This window comes from Salvia splendens, chromosome 11 (assembly GCF_004379255.2).
Source record: "Salvia splendens isolate huo1 chromosome 11, SspV2, whole genome shotgun sequence".
NCBI lineage: Eukaryota > Viridiplantae > Streptophyta > Magnoliopsida > Lamiales > Lamiaceae > Salvia > Salvia splendens.
This window is the reverse complement of record NC_056042.1, coordinates 11,583,608-11,601,018: the sequence shown is the minus strand read 5'-3', so window position 1 is coordinate 11,601,018 and position 17,411 is coordinate 11,583,608. Positions and strand designations below refer to the sequence as shown.

Sequence of the window (17,411 nt, the reverse complement as noted above, 5' to 3'; positions counted from 1 at the left end):
TTACAGACAAAAACAAAAAATAAAACAGAAAGTGTTTGAAAATTGAAATGAGCTGGGTAAGATGGTATACTATTTCCTCCTTGATGGCTGGGCAGGGTGAGTAGAGGTGGGCCTAGTAGGAGCAGTGGCTGCCTTCCTTGAGGGGAGCGAGTAGAGCGAGCACTGGCTGGATCACGCACTGCCTCCAGCAGCCTCTCCATGTCAGTCTCAATCATGTTCATCTGCACCAGATGGGCTTGAGAGTTCTCCACCAGCTGCGCCATCATCTGCTCCATGCGCAGCTTCCAATCGGTGTCTCTCTGGGCAGCCTCCTCTGTCTGCTCTACCCTCGGGGTGGCCATTATCGCTAGCTGGGGGCCTTGATGCTTGCTCGGGCTGGCTGGGCGTTCAGGTTGTCTCTGTCTTGCTTCTAGTTGGCCCCCTGACTACCAGTGCGGTATCTCCACTGAAGCTGTCCACCGCATCATTTAGGTTGGATATGGGGTTGCGGGATTTAGGTGGGGGAGGCGGAGTTTGTGCTTTGGGGGGGAGAAGATGGTGGAATTTGTGGAGAGGATGGTGGAATTTGGGGTGCGGAAGTAGGGACGGGATTTCTAGATCTAGGAAAAACCAGATTTGCTCTGAGGTGGGCGAAAGCCGTCGCGGCGTCCGTCTCTATAGGCAAACTGATGATGAGCCTTTCTAGTTGCGCTGAAAACTGCAGATATACTATAGGAAGAGGGGTGGAGCGACGGTGCTAGGGTTTACAGGCGGCGCCGCCGAGGCTGGGACGGAAGTCCGTCGTCCACTGCCGCTGGTACCGGAACCGACATTCCTTGAGGAGGTAGCTTGGTCGCTGGCTCCGTTCTTCTTCATGTTGCTGGTATTTGTGGATTTTTCATTAAAATCGGTGGCGATTCGAGCTAGGGTTCCTGCGATTTGAGAGATAGAAAATCGAGAGAGGGATATGGGTACGGTTAGCATGTGAGAGAAAAAGTGAAGGACATTTCAGATAAAACCCCTTTAATTTGAAAAAGAGACTGTTAGCTTCCCCTCGACGCTTCATCTCCCCTCGACGCGTCAGCAATTAAGCACACATTTTCATTTCCCTGCCTTGATCAAGCCAACTACATTTAGACCACAAAATACAACCAGCATCCAACTGATCAAGTGGACAAGTCAATCTATATGAATACTCAAATAATAACCACTCGATCAGTTTAACCTTCTTTATATTTTCATATTTTATATTTTTTTTGTTTGTTTAACTTTAATAAGGAAAAACATATTTACACTAAGTTACTAAGGAGTCGACTGAGTGCCCTTAGGATGTCACTTGATCAGTTTATAAAATTTTAAATCCACAGTTGGCTCGATCAAGCAGACTACCCAAAGGTACCCGTTACTCCTTTTACCTGCGATCACTGGAGAGATTCAGGTATGAGTAGTGGAAATTCTTCCACTACGCACACCTCACTTTCATCTCTGTAAGGTTTCACCCGATGGCCATTCACCAAGAAGGAAGACGAATTAGGGTCGCTTCCTTGGAGTTCGATTGCTCCATTTGCACGTATGGCCACAATGGTATAGGGGCATGCCCACCTTGACCTCAGCTTTCCCGGCATCAGTTTGAGTCTTGACTGGAAAAGTAACACCTTTTGCCCTACCTTGAGCTCCTTCCTTCGGAGATTCTTGTCATGCCACATCTTCGTTCTTTCTTTATACCACATGGCTGAATCATACGCATCGAGGCGAAGCTCTTCAAGCTCCTGCAGCTGTAATTTCCTCTCTTCAGTGCAGGCCTCTGCGTTCAAGTTCATCTCCTTAATAGCCCAGAAGGCTTGATGCTCAACCCCCACCAGTAGATGGCACATCTTCCTAAATACCAGTCGGTAAGGGGACATTCCGATCAGAGTTTTGAAGGCGGTCTTGTATGCCCAGAGCACGTCCTCCAGTCGGCGGCTCCAGTCCTTCCTTGTTGGGTTCACTGTCTTTTCTAAGATCGCCTTGATCTCTCGGTTGAACACTTCAGCTTGGCCATTCGACTAGGGGTGGTAGGATGTAGACAGTCGGTGGTGGACGCCGTATTTTCTCATTAGAGCTTCGATGGTCCGGTTGACGAAATGAGTGTCTTGATCAGAGATGATGGCCCGCGATACTCCGTACCGGGTAAAGATATTTGACTTCAAAAATTTGGCTACCTCCTTGGACTCACAGGTCTTGGTTGCCTTGGCCTCAATCCACTTGGACACATAGTCTACCGCCACCAAGATATATAGATTCCCCTCAGATGATGGGAATGGTCCCATGAAATCAATCCCCCAAACATTCGAAGATCTCGCAGACTATCACGGGGACCTGCGGCATTTCATTTGTCGCTGAGATTCCTCCAGTTAGTTGGCATCGTGAGCATCTCTTGCAGAATTCATAGGCATCTTTATGAATGGAGGGCCAATAAAACCCATTGTCAAGCACCTTCCTCGCTGTTTTCTTCGGACCGAAATGACCGCCACAAGCTAGTGTGTGGCAGTGGACTAGTACGTCCTCTTGTTCCCACTCGGGTATACAGCGGCGGATGACTTGATCAGCTCTCATCTTCCACAAGTAAGGATCATCCTAATAGAAGTAGCGGTAGTCGCTTTTGATTTTCTGCTTAACTGTTCTCGTGACCTCAGTACTCGTGGGCAGTTCGCCTGTCACCAGATAATTGGCCATATCAGCAAACCATGGCTCGCCTCTCTGCTGGGTCTCCTTCCTCTCAGCTTGGTTGATCAACTCAAGGCTGGACTTGACCATGTATAGATGTTCTTCAGGAAATGCGTCAGAAATGGCTTCCCCATTGTCCTCTTGCATGATTCGGCTCAGGTGATCAGCCACTCTATTCTCCGAGCCCTTCTTGTCGACTGCCTCCCAGTCAAACTCTTGCAGAAGGAGTACCCATCTGATCAAGCGCGGCTTCGACTCTTTCTTCGCTATGAGGTATTTGATAGCCGCGTGGTCTGTGTAGACAATCACTTTTGAACCCAGCAAGTAGGGTTTGAATTTCTCAAATGCGTAAACCACCGACAGCATCTCCTTTTCTGTAGTATCATAATTCTTCTGCGCTTGATTGAGAGTCTTCGAAGCGTAGAATATCACGTGGCTTTTCCCATCGATCTTTTGGCCCAGCACCGCCCCTACTGCATAATCGCTTGCGTCGCACATCACCTCGAAGGGGTGACTCCAGTCGAGGGCGCGGATGATTGGTGCACTGATCAATCTGTCCTTCAAAATCTAGAAGGCGGCTTTGCAGGCATCGGAAAACTCAAACTCCACTTCATTTTGTAGCAGCCTCGTCAAGGGCTGGGCAATCCTTGTAAAATCTTTTATGAAGCGTCTGTAAAAGCCTACATGGCCCAGGAAAGCCCGGATTTCCTTCTGATTAGTGGGGTATGGAAGCTTCGCAATAACAACCACCTTGGCTTGATCAACTTCAATCCCTCTGCTTGACACAACATGGCCTAGTACGATGCCCTCAGTCACCACGAAGTGGCATTTCTCAAAGTTCAAGACCAAGTTCTTCTGTTGGCATCTCTCCAGCACTCTGTTCAGGCTATGGAGCCCTTGCTCAAACGTGTCCTCATAGACGGTAAAGTCGTCCATGAAGATCTCAATACAATCTTCTAGCAAGTCAGAGAAGATGCTCATCATGCATCTCTGGAAGGTCCCTGGGGCATTGCAGAGTCCGAACGACATCCTTCTGTAAGCGTAGGTGCCGAAGGGGCATGTAAATGTTGGCTTCTCTTGATCATCTGGGTTCACAACAATTTGGAAGTAGCCGCTATACCCATCAAGGAAGCTGAAGTATTGTTTCCCGACCAATCTCTCAAGCATTTGGTCAATGAATGGCAGCGGGAAATGATCATTCTTCGTGGCCGCATTAAGCTTCCTAGAGTCTATGCACATCCTCCATCCAGTGACGGGCCTTGTTGGAATCAACCCCGTTTTTCTCGTTCTTCACCACTTTGATTTCACCCTTCTTTGGCACCATATGAACTGGACTGACCCAGTTGCTATCCGGAATGGAGTATATAATTCCGATGGAGCCTAGCTTGACTATCTCCTTGAGCACTTCCTCCCTCATGTTGGGGTTGAACTTGCGTTGCTAGTCACGGTGGGGCTTTGCTCCTTCCTCTAGCCGGATGTGGTGCATACATAAGTCTGGGCTAATTCCCACCAAATCCGTCAACTTCCACCCGATTGCCTTCTGATTGCGCCTCAGTACCTCCAGCAATTGCTTTTCATGCCCCTGGGTCAACTGATTGTTGATGATTACTGGCAGCGTTTCATTCTCCCCCAGATAGACGTACTTCAAATGTGCTGGAAGCGGCTTCAATTCTTTTGCAGTTGTGGGTAATTCAGTAGGCAGAGGGTTCTCTTCCACTTCTCTTCTCAGTGGGGTGCCTTGAGCAGGCAGCTTCTCGAGGCTTGACAATTGAGCGATCCCGCTTGACCCAGCTGGCCGCGGTCGCTCGCAAAAATCCATCACCGCTTTCGCGATGGCTTGATCATCCATCTCGCCAACTTTCATAGCCTCGTACCAGTCAGCAATTTCCTTCTTAACCTCTTCGTCTGCTGCGGAGTCGGTGAATTGCCTCTGTAGGAACTCCTCTTCGAGATACTCTTGCACCAGAGGCTCGGTTACGTCCACCGAGTACACGTTCTCACTGTCCGTCGGCCTTTTCATTGCTTCGTCAATGTTGAAAGTGAATTGCTTTCCTTTGAAGTCCAAACTGATCGTCCCATTGCGGACATCAATTATAGTGCTGGTTGTGGACAGGAACGACCTTCCCAATAAGACTCCACTAGACTCCTTCGCTGCTGGCTCTGTCATTTTGATGACGAAGAAGTCGGCTGGGTACATGAAATTATTCACCTTAACTATCACATCTTCGAGAATTCCCTCGGGGTGAATGCAAGACCTATCGGCTAGCTATATCATGATGTCGGTGTCGATGAGCTTAGCCTCTCCCAGCTTCTTGTATATGGAATAGGGCAATACATTGATAGACGCCCCGAGATCGCACATTGCATGCTCCACTTGAATGCCTCCAATCGAGATTGGGAGTGTGAACATCCCTGGGTCGGTCTTCTTTGAAGGGAGGTCACTCCGCTGGATCACTGCAGAGACATTCTCCTCTGTAATCATTCTTCCTTCTTCATTGACCTTTCCCGCCAGGTAGTCTTCAACAAATTTGCTGATAGGGGGCATCTTCAACGCCGTCAGGAGTGGCACTTTGACTTCCACGTCCTGGAATAAGCTGGCCACATCAATCGTTGCATCCCTCTTCCTTGTAATCATCCCACGGTAGGGGTAGGGCTTGGTCTTCTCAGTTGCATCGCCTTGACTTCCTCCTGAGGTCTCGCCGCATACCTTTCCTTTTCCCTTATCTCTTCCTCCAGCGGCTTGATCATGGAAGCTGGACTCTGCTTCTTCTTCGCGGCCCTGTCCAGATGTAGATACTGGGGAACTTGCAGGTGAAGTGGGGCTTTGATACACCTTCCCTGACCTCAGGGAGACCTCGCTGATGTTCTCCCGCCTAGTGGGCTGCACCGTGGCTGAGATCTTTCCTTCATTCCCTCTCAGCTCCCCCAGTGACATGACAACTTGAGAGAGTTGCTTTGTAAGCATATCCAGAGCTGCCCTCTGTTCTTTTTGCGCCTCCTGGATTTCACGCATCGCATCATTCTGATGGTGCGAAACTATAGCCTCTCCTGGACCTTCATTCGGGTGCCTGTTGTATCTCTGATTTGAAGATCCTCCACCGTGGCTGGTCTGAGGGTAGTCTGACGGCCCATAATGAACAGATTGACACTGGGGCTGATGGTATGGTTGGTTCCCTTGGTGCTGTTGGTTCCCTCTTTGATGCGGCGGAATGTAGCTCACCACCTGATTGTTCGGTTGTCTCCCGGAGTTGCTTGACTGGGGGCCTTGATGTCTGTATCCCCAATTCCCTTCCTGTTGTCTGCCTGTCCAGTTGGGCTTACCTCCGCTGGACCAGTTACCCTGGGATCCGCCTGACCAATTGCCTTGACCACCTTGCCCTCTGTTTCCTCCGGTGTTTGGTCTTTCTTGAATTTGAGCAGTCCAATTAGGTTGCCCTTCGGAGGGTTGTGTCCGCTGAATAGATGGTTGAGGCGGTTGTCTATGACTCTGATCAGTCCACCTGAAATTTGGATGATCTCTCCATGGAGCATCCCTCTATTTTCCCTGGATCCAGTGGTCATTCGGGCTCCTGTTTAACATGGACAACTCTCCTTCCTCCTCACTAGTCAGTTGCTCAGCAGTAGATGACGATGCGGCTGCTGCTGACGCGACTCTGTAGCGAGTGGTTACTACACCGGCCTCCTGGACTCGCCACTTAGCGTTTGTATTTCTGTAAATGAGAGGATGATTCCAGTGTCCTCTGCGGTGGTACCTTCTCATGAAAAGAAGGAAAAACAAATTAAAAGCAAGAAACAAAACTATTTACACCTATGCATTAAACACATCCATGTAATAACACCATGCTTCCCCGGCAACGACGTCATTTGGTGGAAGATGAAAATTTCGCAGATCAAGTTATATGGAAAAATAACCGACCGGGTGGATCAGTTTGCAATGTCGTTGCGACATGATCAAGGCGCTTCTCTCTCTCACAAAAAATATTTATAACTCCCTAACATGCAACCTACTTTTAGCGGTAAAGCAGCAAGTACGAGGTTTATCCCACAGATAAACTGATGCGTTGAGTGTGTGCTTAGTGAACAGGGTTTAGCTGCGGCCACGCTTTAAGTTGAGAGTTTTAAACTACTGGATTAAACTAGGCAGAATGTAACTATCTACTTGATCAAGGAACATATCATGCTGAAAACCGTAAACTGATCAGGTAAGCGTCAGACTGAAAATAAATGACTTAGCTACTTTAACATGCTACGAATCTACGAAACATTTATGCAAGCTCAAACTTTGGATCTGGGTATTTAAGACTAAACTAAGCTCAAACAGTCAACAAGATTTCCGAAAACAAACAACTTTGATTTAAAAAAGAACTCAGAAAAGATCTTGGAAAATGCGGAATACATAACAAGAACGATTGCTTTCAACTACTTAACAAACATGAAATTTAACTAAGTAACTAGAACTGAAATGAAAGAAAGTGATAGATCCGAGAGATCCTCGGTCGGAAACTGAAACGGCGGCGAACGGATCTGGATCTCTCTGTCGCGCTTCCTTCTACTCTCTAGCTAACTCTCTACTGGAAAACGGAACTAAAACTACTGATAAAAGAAAAGAAAATAAACGGGAGAAGAAAGAAGATAAAAAAAACTCTACAGCTATGGCGATGCGCCCTCTATTTATAGGCTCTTCGCAACAACCTCTAGCTGTGATAACAAATTTGGCAGCGAATCTTCGTCCTTGATGGAATTGGGCGTCTCATCCGTCGATACGTGTCCTCCTTCTAGAATGTAGTGGTCCTTGATAACCGATTGAGGATCGCTTGCCAGCGCATCGGATATACGTGCCTTCTTTCTATTTCGCAGTGATCCCCCAGCTAACTGCTTGACCGTCAACTTGATCAACCCACACTCTTTTTAGTCTTTTCTGCCTTCTGCGCCAGCATGATCAGTTTGACCTTGTTGCCGTTAGTCAAGTGGTATTCATGTACAATTAACACTCACTTTCCACGTAAAACTGATCAAGTAGCCTACATTCCCTCTAAACCAATGCATGAAATAGGCATTATCATCCCCCTCGAGTCGGATCCACATGAATTGTGAGCGCTCGATCACACAAGTTTCTCTCTAATCAATTCGTTATTTCAAATTTCAGATAGTTTCGTACGATCATAATATGTATGCAGCCTAAATTCAAAATTACATTTTATATACTCATCGAATGACATTTTATTTGCTCAAAAAAGAAAATTTTATGCTCGTCGTCTTCCCTCAAAACCCAACTATAAATTCCATACCCTTTTTTTTTAACTTTCCATCTCTACTTTTACCCATACAAATGACGAAACGTAAAATTACCAGTTCCAGAAAATCGAAAATGGCGGGATCAGCGTTGGCCGTAAGCACCACCAACAAGGAGAGTGAAAAACCCGCATGCGACGAATGGCAGATCGAGTACGCGCGTTTCGTCAACTGCAGCTCGTCCGCTTTTAACAGTACTCATCCTTCTCTGGTGCCGGTTCCGAAGTCTCGCCTCCGCGGCGCCTGGATTTCCTCGTCCATCTCCGCCTCCGTGAAGCTCATCTACGAGAGAACCTCTTCCGGAACGGATGATGCGGTTCTCGTCCTCTCTCTCCGGTCTAAAACCCTTGTAAGCTTGAAAATCAGCTCATCGTGTTTAATTTCTAGTGAAAATTCATTGGTTGTGTGTATCGTTTTATTTCTACTGCTGATTGTTGGTTGTTGTGCTCGAATCAGCTCGATCTGGTTCCTATTTTATCTCTGTTTGTTGAATCGTGCTGTAATCAGACTAATCGAACATTTGCGGTTTAAAGTAGTCGTATATGTTGGCAGATATAGCAGGTTATCACGTTGTGAAGTTAAACCTGTCGTTTGCGAGTAGAGAAATCGTGCATTTCTTCATTAATGTAGTTCGATGCTGAAGTGATAGGAAATCATGCGTTATTTGCCGAACTAGATGCGATGAAGCGTTGGTCCTGTTTGAGAATATGTCATTTAATCGGTTCATGTTACTTCTAAATGCTTAGTATTCATTCTTAATATGAATTTACAGGAGGTGCATTACATCTCGAAGATGTATTTCTCATGGCCTCAAATATCATGTGTGTTGGGGGTTCCAGCCAGGGGAAGCAGGGCTGTGTTTCTGAGCTATAAAGACGGTGCTGGCCAGGCAAGCATCGGAAACTTTTGTTAACCTCATTATCCTTATTTTCTGGTTTGAATCATGAAGTCAAACAGGAAGAGCATAGTCAGGATGACAATTCGAGAGGAGAATATTGTCGATAACTGGATCACTAACCGAAATAGGCCACATTGTTTTTTGAAGTTTCTAAATGATTAACACTGACCTTTGGAGTTGCATAAACTTTAGCATGTTTACTTTCGCTTTTGAATCATGTGCATAGGGTTCATAATCTAGGAAGGCTATGCTTCCATTCATAGATCATTGTACAGATGTAACAGCATAATTTCCACACAGAGAATGTCACTATGTGCATGATTGTCATAGAGAAGACTAGCTTCAGACTATGCAATTATGCATAACTAGCTCAGTGCCTTTGTTTATCTGAGTGAGCATGTATATCTAGTGCATCTGAGAGTTATTCATATAATATTCTATTTGGTGTCAGTGAAAACTTATTATTGTCCATAATAAACCTCACTGCATAATATCTTATGAGTGCCTTTAGTTATCATTAAACTGGAATTTTGCACTTCTCTGCAGATGCAGAAATTTGCCTTGCGTTTTTCAGATATCTGTGAAGCAGAAAAATTCATGACAGTTGTTAAGGTGCTTACTTACCATGATCTTACAATCAAAATTTATTCACTTATTTTATCTATTGCATCAAGCAAAGGAGAGACTTCATTTTATTATCAATATCCATCCAGGAAATCTTGGGAAATGGAAGTCCTCCACTTCTTCAATGCCCTGAATTGAACTCTGAAATATCATCTCAAGCTGAGGCCATCTCTTATGCTACTATACCCAAGTAAGTAGTATCACATGATTTTGTTACCTCTGCGATGTTTCTGTAAACAGAGATGATATTAGAACCCAATGATGAAAATGAGACATAACAATTATGTTGATATATTTACAGAAGCGCTGGTGAGCTGCTGTACACACAATCAGTCGATGAAGCACCAAAGATGGAGCCAGCTTTCCCTCCAGGTCAGAGTACCCAACTGATGCTTACAAGCAGTGCGTTTGAAGCAACTCAAGATTCCAAGCCACTTGAAGGTGTAAAGACTGAGGCTGTATATCCTCCAAGTTTCGCACAGCTGGTCAATAGCTGCCGCCCTGCAGTTTCTAAAGATTCTCTGCCCTCATCTGTTGTCCCGTTTGATGCATCGGTCACTGATCACCTAGGTGCAGCAACAAAGACAGGATCTGGAGATCTGAGCACCCAATTTGTGGTAAAGCCTTGATTCAAACACACAATTCTCTGTTTCTTTATCGCCTCTGTTCACTAATTTTAGTTCATTCACTTCCATGCAGAAATATCTGGAAGGAACTCCTTTCAAAGGTAACCAAATAATTCTCTCACCTCTAACTGACTTTACTATTGCTATATTCACTAACAAGTATATCAAATTGCTTCATGTTCTTCAATATTTCAGAGCTACTGGCGACAGTAGAGCATGTCATTAGCCAGTTAGGAGACGATGTGGTGATGTAAGTTGAAATATTTCGATACTGCAAACTAGGTTTGTAATGAAAAGAATTTCAGCGTTTTCAATCAGAACTCTTCAACTTCAATGAGAACTCCCTTATCTTTAGCATTTATATTGATCTTGCATGCATTAATAAAGGAGAGAATTCCGGAATCATACTCAGAAAAGTTAGATGCAAAACCAATCCATTTTTCCTAACACTGTTCCATTTTGCCGATTTTTAGGTTAAATGTATAAGCAAAAATAACTATTTAAATATTCAATTTATTATTTACTCTTCATTTGTTTGACCACATGATTTGGGGAAAATCGCATTTCTAGGCCAGTTGGCCACAGAAATAACGGAAATGTACCCGTTTTGTTATCTGTTCCATATATGGGAAAAACGCCAACCGCATTGGTGTTTCTATAAGTAAAAACGCCAACAACAATTGCGGGTTTTAATTTAAAACGCCAACTACGTTGGCGTCTTTTAATTGCAACGTATTTTAGTCGTATTTTTTATAAATACAGTATTGAGTATAAAACGTCATTCGCATTGGCGTGTATAATAGAAAACACCTTTTTCGTTGGCGTGTTTATTCAAGTAAAAACGCCGGGTAGAATGTTGTTTTGATAAAATACGCCAACGTGGTCGGCGTGTTTCAAAGAAAACGCCGCTGTCATTGGCGGCTTTATACAGATCTGATATATCCCCTTCTTTTCCCCCAAATCGCGAAAAACTCAGCCCACACACTCTTATCCAAGGTAGACTGCTCCACGCGAATTCGCCCTCCATCCATCTATCGGTGCTATTTTCCCCCAAATTTGTATATTATTTTCGGTTAGTATGCTTATCTTTTACATTATTTGAGTAATTGTTGGATAGTTAGCTAGGGTTTGTAATTGGTTGTGAATTGAGTTGAAATATTGTGCCGAATTATTATTGTGTAGAATTATTATTGTGCAGAATTATTATTGTGTAGAATTATTATTGTGTAGAATTATTATTTAGCATATTTGGCTCACTCTACATAATGATGAATATAAAAATAATACATATTTATTTGTGTTTTACATTATTGCAGATAGTATGACGTGGTGTGTCAATTTATATTGGGGTGGAAAGATAATTCCCGGAGCAGTTATTTCGTATGATCCTCCTTTTGCTAAAGGATTCATTATGTTGGATGAAACAATTTCGTACGATGAGCTTGTGGAAAAAATTTGTGAAATGATGGGGATAATCATATATGAAAACAACATTCAAATAATATGGAAACGTACAATATGCTTTGGAGCCGGAGTCACGTTTGTAGGTGTTCTACTAGACGAAGTATGCATGCAACTAATGTTTAGTGAGAGTATGGTTCTTGGAGGTCTAATTGAATTATATGTTGAGTATTCGGCAATTACTCAACATCATAGTCATCATATCATAAGTCATGATGTTGGTACGTCTACGAGAGCCCAAGAATCATATTTTGCTGCAACACAAGATTTTGATGTTGGTACGTCTACGAGAGCCCAAGAACCATATTTTGCTACAACACAAGATTTTGATGTTGGTATGTCTACGAGAGCTCAAGAACCATATTTTGCTGCAACACAAGATTTTGAAGCTGGAGGCGTGCATTTAGGGGAAAGTGACAATTGTGATGTGGTTGAGGAAATAATAGGTCCTGATAAAGCCGACTTTCTTGATCCACAATCACCTTATTATTTTGAAGATTCCGACCCGGTTAGTACAGACTCAGATGGTGATCCGTCGAATGATGAACAATTTGTTGCTTCAAGACCATCCATTCCACTTGGAGAAACAATAGTTGGAGAAACATCAGTTGGTGGAAGGGCAGTTGGATGAAGAGTAGTTCCACAGTTCCCACAGCGTGGAATCAACTATTTTCGCACCTTACCAGGTCCATATGATAGTTTTGATCCCAAAAACTTTGAGCGTGATGATCCCAGTGTGCATTATTGGAGTGAAAAAGATCCTAGCAATGTCGGTTTGCATACTAAATTTAGAACGAAGTTGGAATTGAAGGCAGTTGTGACTCATTGGCATTTGGAAAAAATCCGACAATATACAGTTGCTGAAAGTAAAGGAAAGAGATGGCATGCAATTTGTAAGTGGCCACAAGGAAATCCGAAGGATACCTCATTATCGAAATGTTTGTGGGAGTGCCGAGCAACACTGAGAAAGCATGATGAACACTGACAAATTAGAGTGTTTAGCACTGCTCATACTTGCATGGGGGATCGTAACTATAATGGGCACGCTAATCTTTCGTCGGGTATGATAGCGTTGAGTGTTCGACATCAGATAGAAAACGATCCTTGCTATAAGGTAAAAGCAATTGTGGCGGATATTGAAAATAGATTTCATGTCAAAGTTAGTTACAAGAAAGCATGGTATGCTCAGAGGACAGCGATTGAGCTTGTATACGGTGGATGGGAGTGGTCGTTCAAAGTGTTACCAGCTTATTTGAATGAAATGCAAAGACAAAATCCTGGCACAATTGTGGAATGGTTGCACGATGATATATTAAGCAATGGTATGAACAAGGTATTCAAGTACGTATTCTGGGCTTTTGGACCAACTGTGGAGGCTTTTCAACTATGCAAACCAGTTTTAACGGTTGATGGAACTCATCTACGTGGACGATGTCGAGGTAAAATTCTTATTGCCGTTGGATTTGATGCTAATAAGAAATGTTTGCCTGTTGCATATGCCATTGTTGATGAGGAAACCAAAGAAAGTTGGAATTGGTTTATGGAACGCATTAGACTTCATGTAGCAAAACATGAAATATGTGTCATATCTGATAGGCATGTGGGAATCATAGATGCAATGAATTCTCACATATGGAAAGAAGAACCCAATGTGGGTCATCACAGATTTTGCTTGGTACATGTTAGAAAGAATGTTTTGCAGAATCACAAAGGTATCATGGTCAAAAGACTTGTTTGGAAAATTGGTATTGCTACCAAGAAGCGCAAGTTTAAGATCAGACGTCGTTTACTTCGAAACGTCAACACCGAGGCTTTGCAGTACCTTGATGCCGTGGAGTTAGAAAAATGGAATCTGGCGTATGACAAACACAAAAGATGGGGTGAGGTGACCACTAATATGGTGGAATCTTACAACAATGTGTTGAGAGGCGCAAGACAACTCCCAATTAAAGCTTGCATTGATATGACATTCTGGAGGACAATAGAATGGTTCAATGACCGGTCAATTGCATCAACACAGTGTGCCACACCACTTACCCCGTGGGCGCATGAAAAGGTGTGCAAAAATGATGCAAAAGGTCAATTACATAATGTGAGAGCACCCAACACAATTGCAGGCCATTATGTGGTTCGAACAAAGCGTCGAATTGGTGGAAAGGGCGCTAATAAGTGGAAGGTAAAGTACTTGGAGTCGCACTGCAAATGTCAAAAGTGGCAGATGTGGAGACTTCCATGTTCACATGCAGCGGCAGTTGCGCGGTTTAGAAACGACAACATGCTGTCGCTTGTTGATCCCGTATACCGCACAAGTGTTTGGGTACACCAATATTCTACGGTGTTCAATCCACCCAGACACCAAGATTATTGGGCCGTTCCTGAATGGACTTTGCAATGTTCACGAGCTCAGTTAATGCCTAAAAGTTGAGGTCGATACCGTACTACTAGGATTCCTAATCAGATGGATGTCCGAGAAGCTGACCAGCCACGAGCCCAACGCCGATGTAAACATTGCCATCAACCAGGTCACGACAGGCGCAACTGCCCGAATGCTCTTTCAAGGATGGATACTCAGTTGGTAGATGATGCCGCTGACGATTTTATGCCTCCACCTCCACCTAGATCTGCAGTTCGAGGTCGTCATTCTGTCAGCCACACTGCTGATGCCGATAACGATTTTCTTCCTCCACCTCCACCAAGATCTGCAGTTCGAGGTCGTCATTCTGTCAGCCACACTGGTGGTACAGGCGAAGACATCGGTCTTAGTGATGTCCAACATTCTCCAGCTCGGGCTTCTGTGCAAGACGAATTTTTCGGGGTTGATTTAGAGAATGTCGTTGTGCAAGATACTCATCCGTCTAGACTCTCAACCGCCAGAATCGGGAAGGGTATCCGTAGCTTTTTTACGCGGAAAAGGCGAGACAATTGAACGTTTAACAACAATTTAGTCGAATTGAACATTGTTTTGTTTATAATCCTCGGTCTTCTGTTTGGACTTATGTATTGTGTAATATTTGGACTTCTGTATTTATGGCTGGCGTTTTTCTCTGAAACTTTGTCGGTTTTTTATTCAAAAACGCCAACTTCATTGGCGTTTTTGTAGAAACACGCCAATGTGGCTGGCGAGTTTTTACAGAATGTCTGGTTCTTTAGTCGAAAAAATTGGCAAAAATTTATCCATCTTAGAGACGCCAATGTGATTGGCGTGTTATAAAAAAATGCCAATGTGATCGGCGAGTTTTTACAGAATGTCGACTTCATTCAACGAAGAAACTGTCTAAAATTTCTCCATCTTAGAGACGCCAATTAGATTGGCGTTTTTCAGAAAAAACGCCACTGCAGTTGGCGTGTTACAAAAAACACCAATGAGATCGGCGAGTTTTTACAGAATGTTGACTTCATTCTACGAAAAAATTGTCTAAAATTAAATTTCTCCATCTTAGAGACGCCAATAAGATTGGCGTTTTTCTACAAAAACGCCAATATAGTTGGCGTGTTATGAAACACGCCAATGTGGCTGGCGTGTTTTTACAGAATGTCCGATTCAAAAGGCCCTTTCCTCTATCTCTTTATTCTCTTTTTTCATTTTAATTAGGGAGTACTAATTTCATTTATCCAAAACAATGAAAAAACACCAATATCAAGAGGATGTATCAAATTCCTAATATAAAAAGTTCAGACGTCAGGGAGAGTGTCGTTTTTAATAAACCATAACAATGTTCAACTGGAGAAATGAACACAAAAATTGTTATAAAGCTATAATGATCAATTCAACTAAATACTTGTTAAATGTTCAATCGTCTCGCCTTTTCCGCATAAACAGGCCACGGATTCCCTTCCCGATTCTAGAGGTAGGGAGACGAGACGGAGGAGTATCTTGCACAACCATGTTCTGTAAATCAGCGCCAAAGAAGTCGTCTCGCACAGAAGAACGAGGTGGAGATTGGGGGACATCACTTAGACCGATATCTTCACCGGTTCCACCAGTGTGGCTAACTGAATGTCGTCCTCGAACGACGGAGCTTGGTGGAGGTGGAGGCATAAAGTCGTCATCGGAATCCACTACCATCCTTGCGGATGACGACTTTTCACCCGCTTTCTTCTTACCACGCCGCTTCCCTTTTTGCCTCACGGGCATGTCAATGTCCAGCTCAGACCGCTGGGAAGGACGACAGTCCATCATCTCAGGTTCCCCAGATATGTGTAGGCCGTCTTCAACCATCCTCGAAATAGTGTACAGAGCCGGATGTCCTGACCTGTCTTGCTCACTAAGATAGTGGCGTATTCTGTGCAGCGTCTCCACCTACAATTTTTAAAGTTAAATATATTTCATCATATGAAATAAAATAATGAATAGTTGTTTCAATTTACCGCGTAGTTATGAGAGCTGCCATTTGCTGGAAGCCCTCCTGAGCATGCACGTCAGGTTTTGTTATGTACACCACGGTTATCCGGCGAAACCAATCCATGTACTCATCAAGTGCAATAGGCTCCATTGAGTACTCCAAATCCACGTACACCATGTCGTGTCTATTATCCCAAGCCTGTAAATGATTGGCGTGCCAGTCAACCCAATTCCGTCCAGCTTTGCCACGTCGATCCTGTTTCAAAAAATCAGCACCGTGGAACCTGTTGACAAGCGGGATATAGGGTTGGACAATCCCAAATTGTCGCAACACTCGCTCTGGCACGTATGGCTCAACCAGATTCCAGCAAATAGTGGTTGTGCTCGACGTCCATATAGGACGACCGACAACACAAACATCCGGCAGGTTTCGGTGGACATACGGCCTCCAAATAAACTACATAAGACACAAATTTAGTCAAACAAGTTCAACCAAAACGTCATACAAACACCAATTTAGGTTACGTAAATTACTTGGTCGGCATGCATTCTAGAGAACTGCTCTCTGAAAGTTTCAATGCAATGCCCGGGTGCTTTTACATAAGAGGCCGGACCAGTCCATCTACAAAAAATAAATTATGAGCGAATAACACGTCAATTATTAAAAAATATGCTTTAAAAATTAATTAGTTAACAACTTACGCGATTGCACATGGTAGGTAGTCTATAGGCACGAGATTTAGCATTGTCGGCCTAATAATTGGGATTCTCTCCCAAGCCCACAACTGTAACAATGTAAGAGCACCCCCAACATCGGTCCTTTTACCAAGTGCAGCTTCACATAAATTGTGGTACAAGCATGCAAGAGTCGCACCACCCCAGCTATAGGTACTACATCGTTCTATATCCATGAAAAATTGAATGTAGAAAAATAGAATTTTATTACCAGATGCGTTAGGGATCAACAGACCACCAAGTAACAACAGACAATACACACGAGCACGTTGCACGTACATGTACTCTTCGTGATCATCACTCAGCTCAATCCTCAATTGAGCTGATAAGGCTGTCTGCTTCCAGTTCATTTCTTTCAAATCAACTTGATCTGGAATAAAGCCAAGAAAATCCAGACAAACCTCCTTCCAATGGTTTACATCCTTAGTGGGGATGTAACCCGTCAGAGCTTCACCGTCAGTGTTGAGGCCCCACAAGACCTCCACGTCTTCTAATGTCACAGTCGCTTCACCGTCTGGAAAGTGAAACGTGTGCGTCTCTGGCCTCCAGCGTTCAATCAAAGCGGTGATGAGATGGTGGTCAATATCTTTCGGTTTACCACACCTCAACATCCCGCCAAACCCCATCCTGTCTACAATCGCCAAGACACGAGGATGTATGGGAACATCCCAAATGATACCTTCGTACCTTCTGCAGCATAGGTCTTGTGAGGGTTCTCCGGCCCATATATTGTTAGAGACGTGTTGTC

General features: G+C 44.0%; 3 protein-coding genes and 1 long non-coding RNA gene across 4 annotated transcripts; 1 reads left to right on the top strand and 3 right to left on the bottom strand.

Annotated features, from left to right (window-relative positions):
- Positions 1 to 1,400: 1,400 nt before the first annotated feature.
- On the bottom strand, positions 1,401 to 1,853 carry LOC121754436. The gene has a single exon (XM_042149798.1). The coding sequence runs from the start codon at positions 1,851 to 1,853 to the stop codon at positions 1,401 to 1,403; it is 453 nt and encodes a 150-aa protein (XP_042005732.1).
- A 3,098-nt stretch (positions 1,854 to 4,951) lies between these two features.
- Positions 4,952 to 6,246, bottom strand: LOC121754435. Its single transcript, XM_042149797.1, has 2 exons — positions 6,007 to 6,246; positions 4,952 to 5,908 (listed from the first exon to the last, which is right to left on the bottom strand). The coding sequence occupies exons 1-2, from the start codon at positions 6,244 to 6,246 to the stop codon at positions 4,952 to 4,954; spliced, it is 1,197 nt and encodes a 398-aa protein (XP_042005731.1).
- Positions 6,247 to 7,897: 1,651 nt separating this feature from the next.
- On the top strand, positions 7,898 to 10,463 carry LOC121754434 (protein POOR HOMOLOGOUS SYNAPSIS 1-like). Its single transcript, XM_042149796.1, has 7 exons — positions 7,898 to 8,326; positions 8,750 to 8,866; positions 9,422 to 9,487; positions 9,589 to 9,689; positions 9,801 to 10,116; positions 10,199 to 10,226; positions 10,321 to 10,463. The coding sequence occupies exons 1-7, from the start codon at positions 7,898 to 7,900 to the stop codon at positions 10,377 to 10,379; spliced, it is 1,116 nt and encodes a 371-aa protein (XP_042005730.1). The 3' UTR covers positions 10,380 to 10,463.
- Positions 10,464 to 16,311: 5,848 nt separating this feature from the next.
- Positions 16,312 to 16,738, bottom strand: LOC121755609. The gene is made up of 3 exons (XR_006040835.1): positions 16,631 to 16,738; positions 16,463 to 16,550; positions 16,312 to 16,385 (listed from the first exon to the last, which is right to left on the bottom strand). It is a non-coding gene; the product is annotated as an uncharacterized LOC121755609 (long non-coding RNA).
- Between the last annotated feature and the right edge of the window lie 673 nt (positions 16,739 to 17,411).

What these genes read in the sequence shown, in the direction of transcription:
- LOC121754436 (XM_042149798.1), bottom strand. Translation starts at nt 1,853, where the DNA reads ATGTGCCATCTACTGGTGGGGGTTGAGCATCAAGCCTTCTGGGCTATT.
- LOC121754435 (XM_042149797.1), bottom strand. Translation starts at nt 6,246, where the DNA reads ATGACCACTGGATCCAGGGAAAATAGAGGGATGCTCCATGGAGAGATC. An exon ending in GGGTAACTGGTCCAGCGGAG is followed by an intron (nt 5,909 to 6,006) that starts GTAAGCCCAACT and finishes CCGAACAATCAG; the next exon opens with GTGGTGAGCTACATTCCGCC.
- LOC121754434 (XM_042149796.1), top strand. Translation starts at nt 7,898, where the DNA reads ATGACATTTTATTTGCTCAAAAAAGAAAATTTTATGCTCGTCGTCTTC. An exon ending in AATTCATGACAGTTGTTAAG is followed by an intron (nt 9,488 to 9,588) that starts GTGCTTACTTAC and finishes ATATCCATCCAG; the next exon opens with GAAATCTTGGGAAATGGAAG. An exon ending in TCTTATGCTACTATACCCAA is followed by an intron (nt 9,690 to 9,800) that starts GTAAGTAGTATC and finishes ATATATTTACAG; the next exon opens with AAGCGCTGGTGAGCTGCTGT.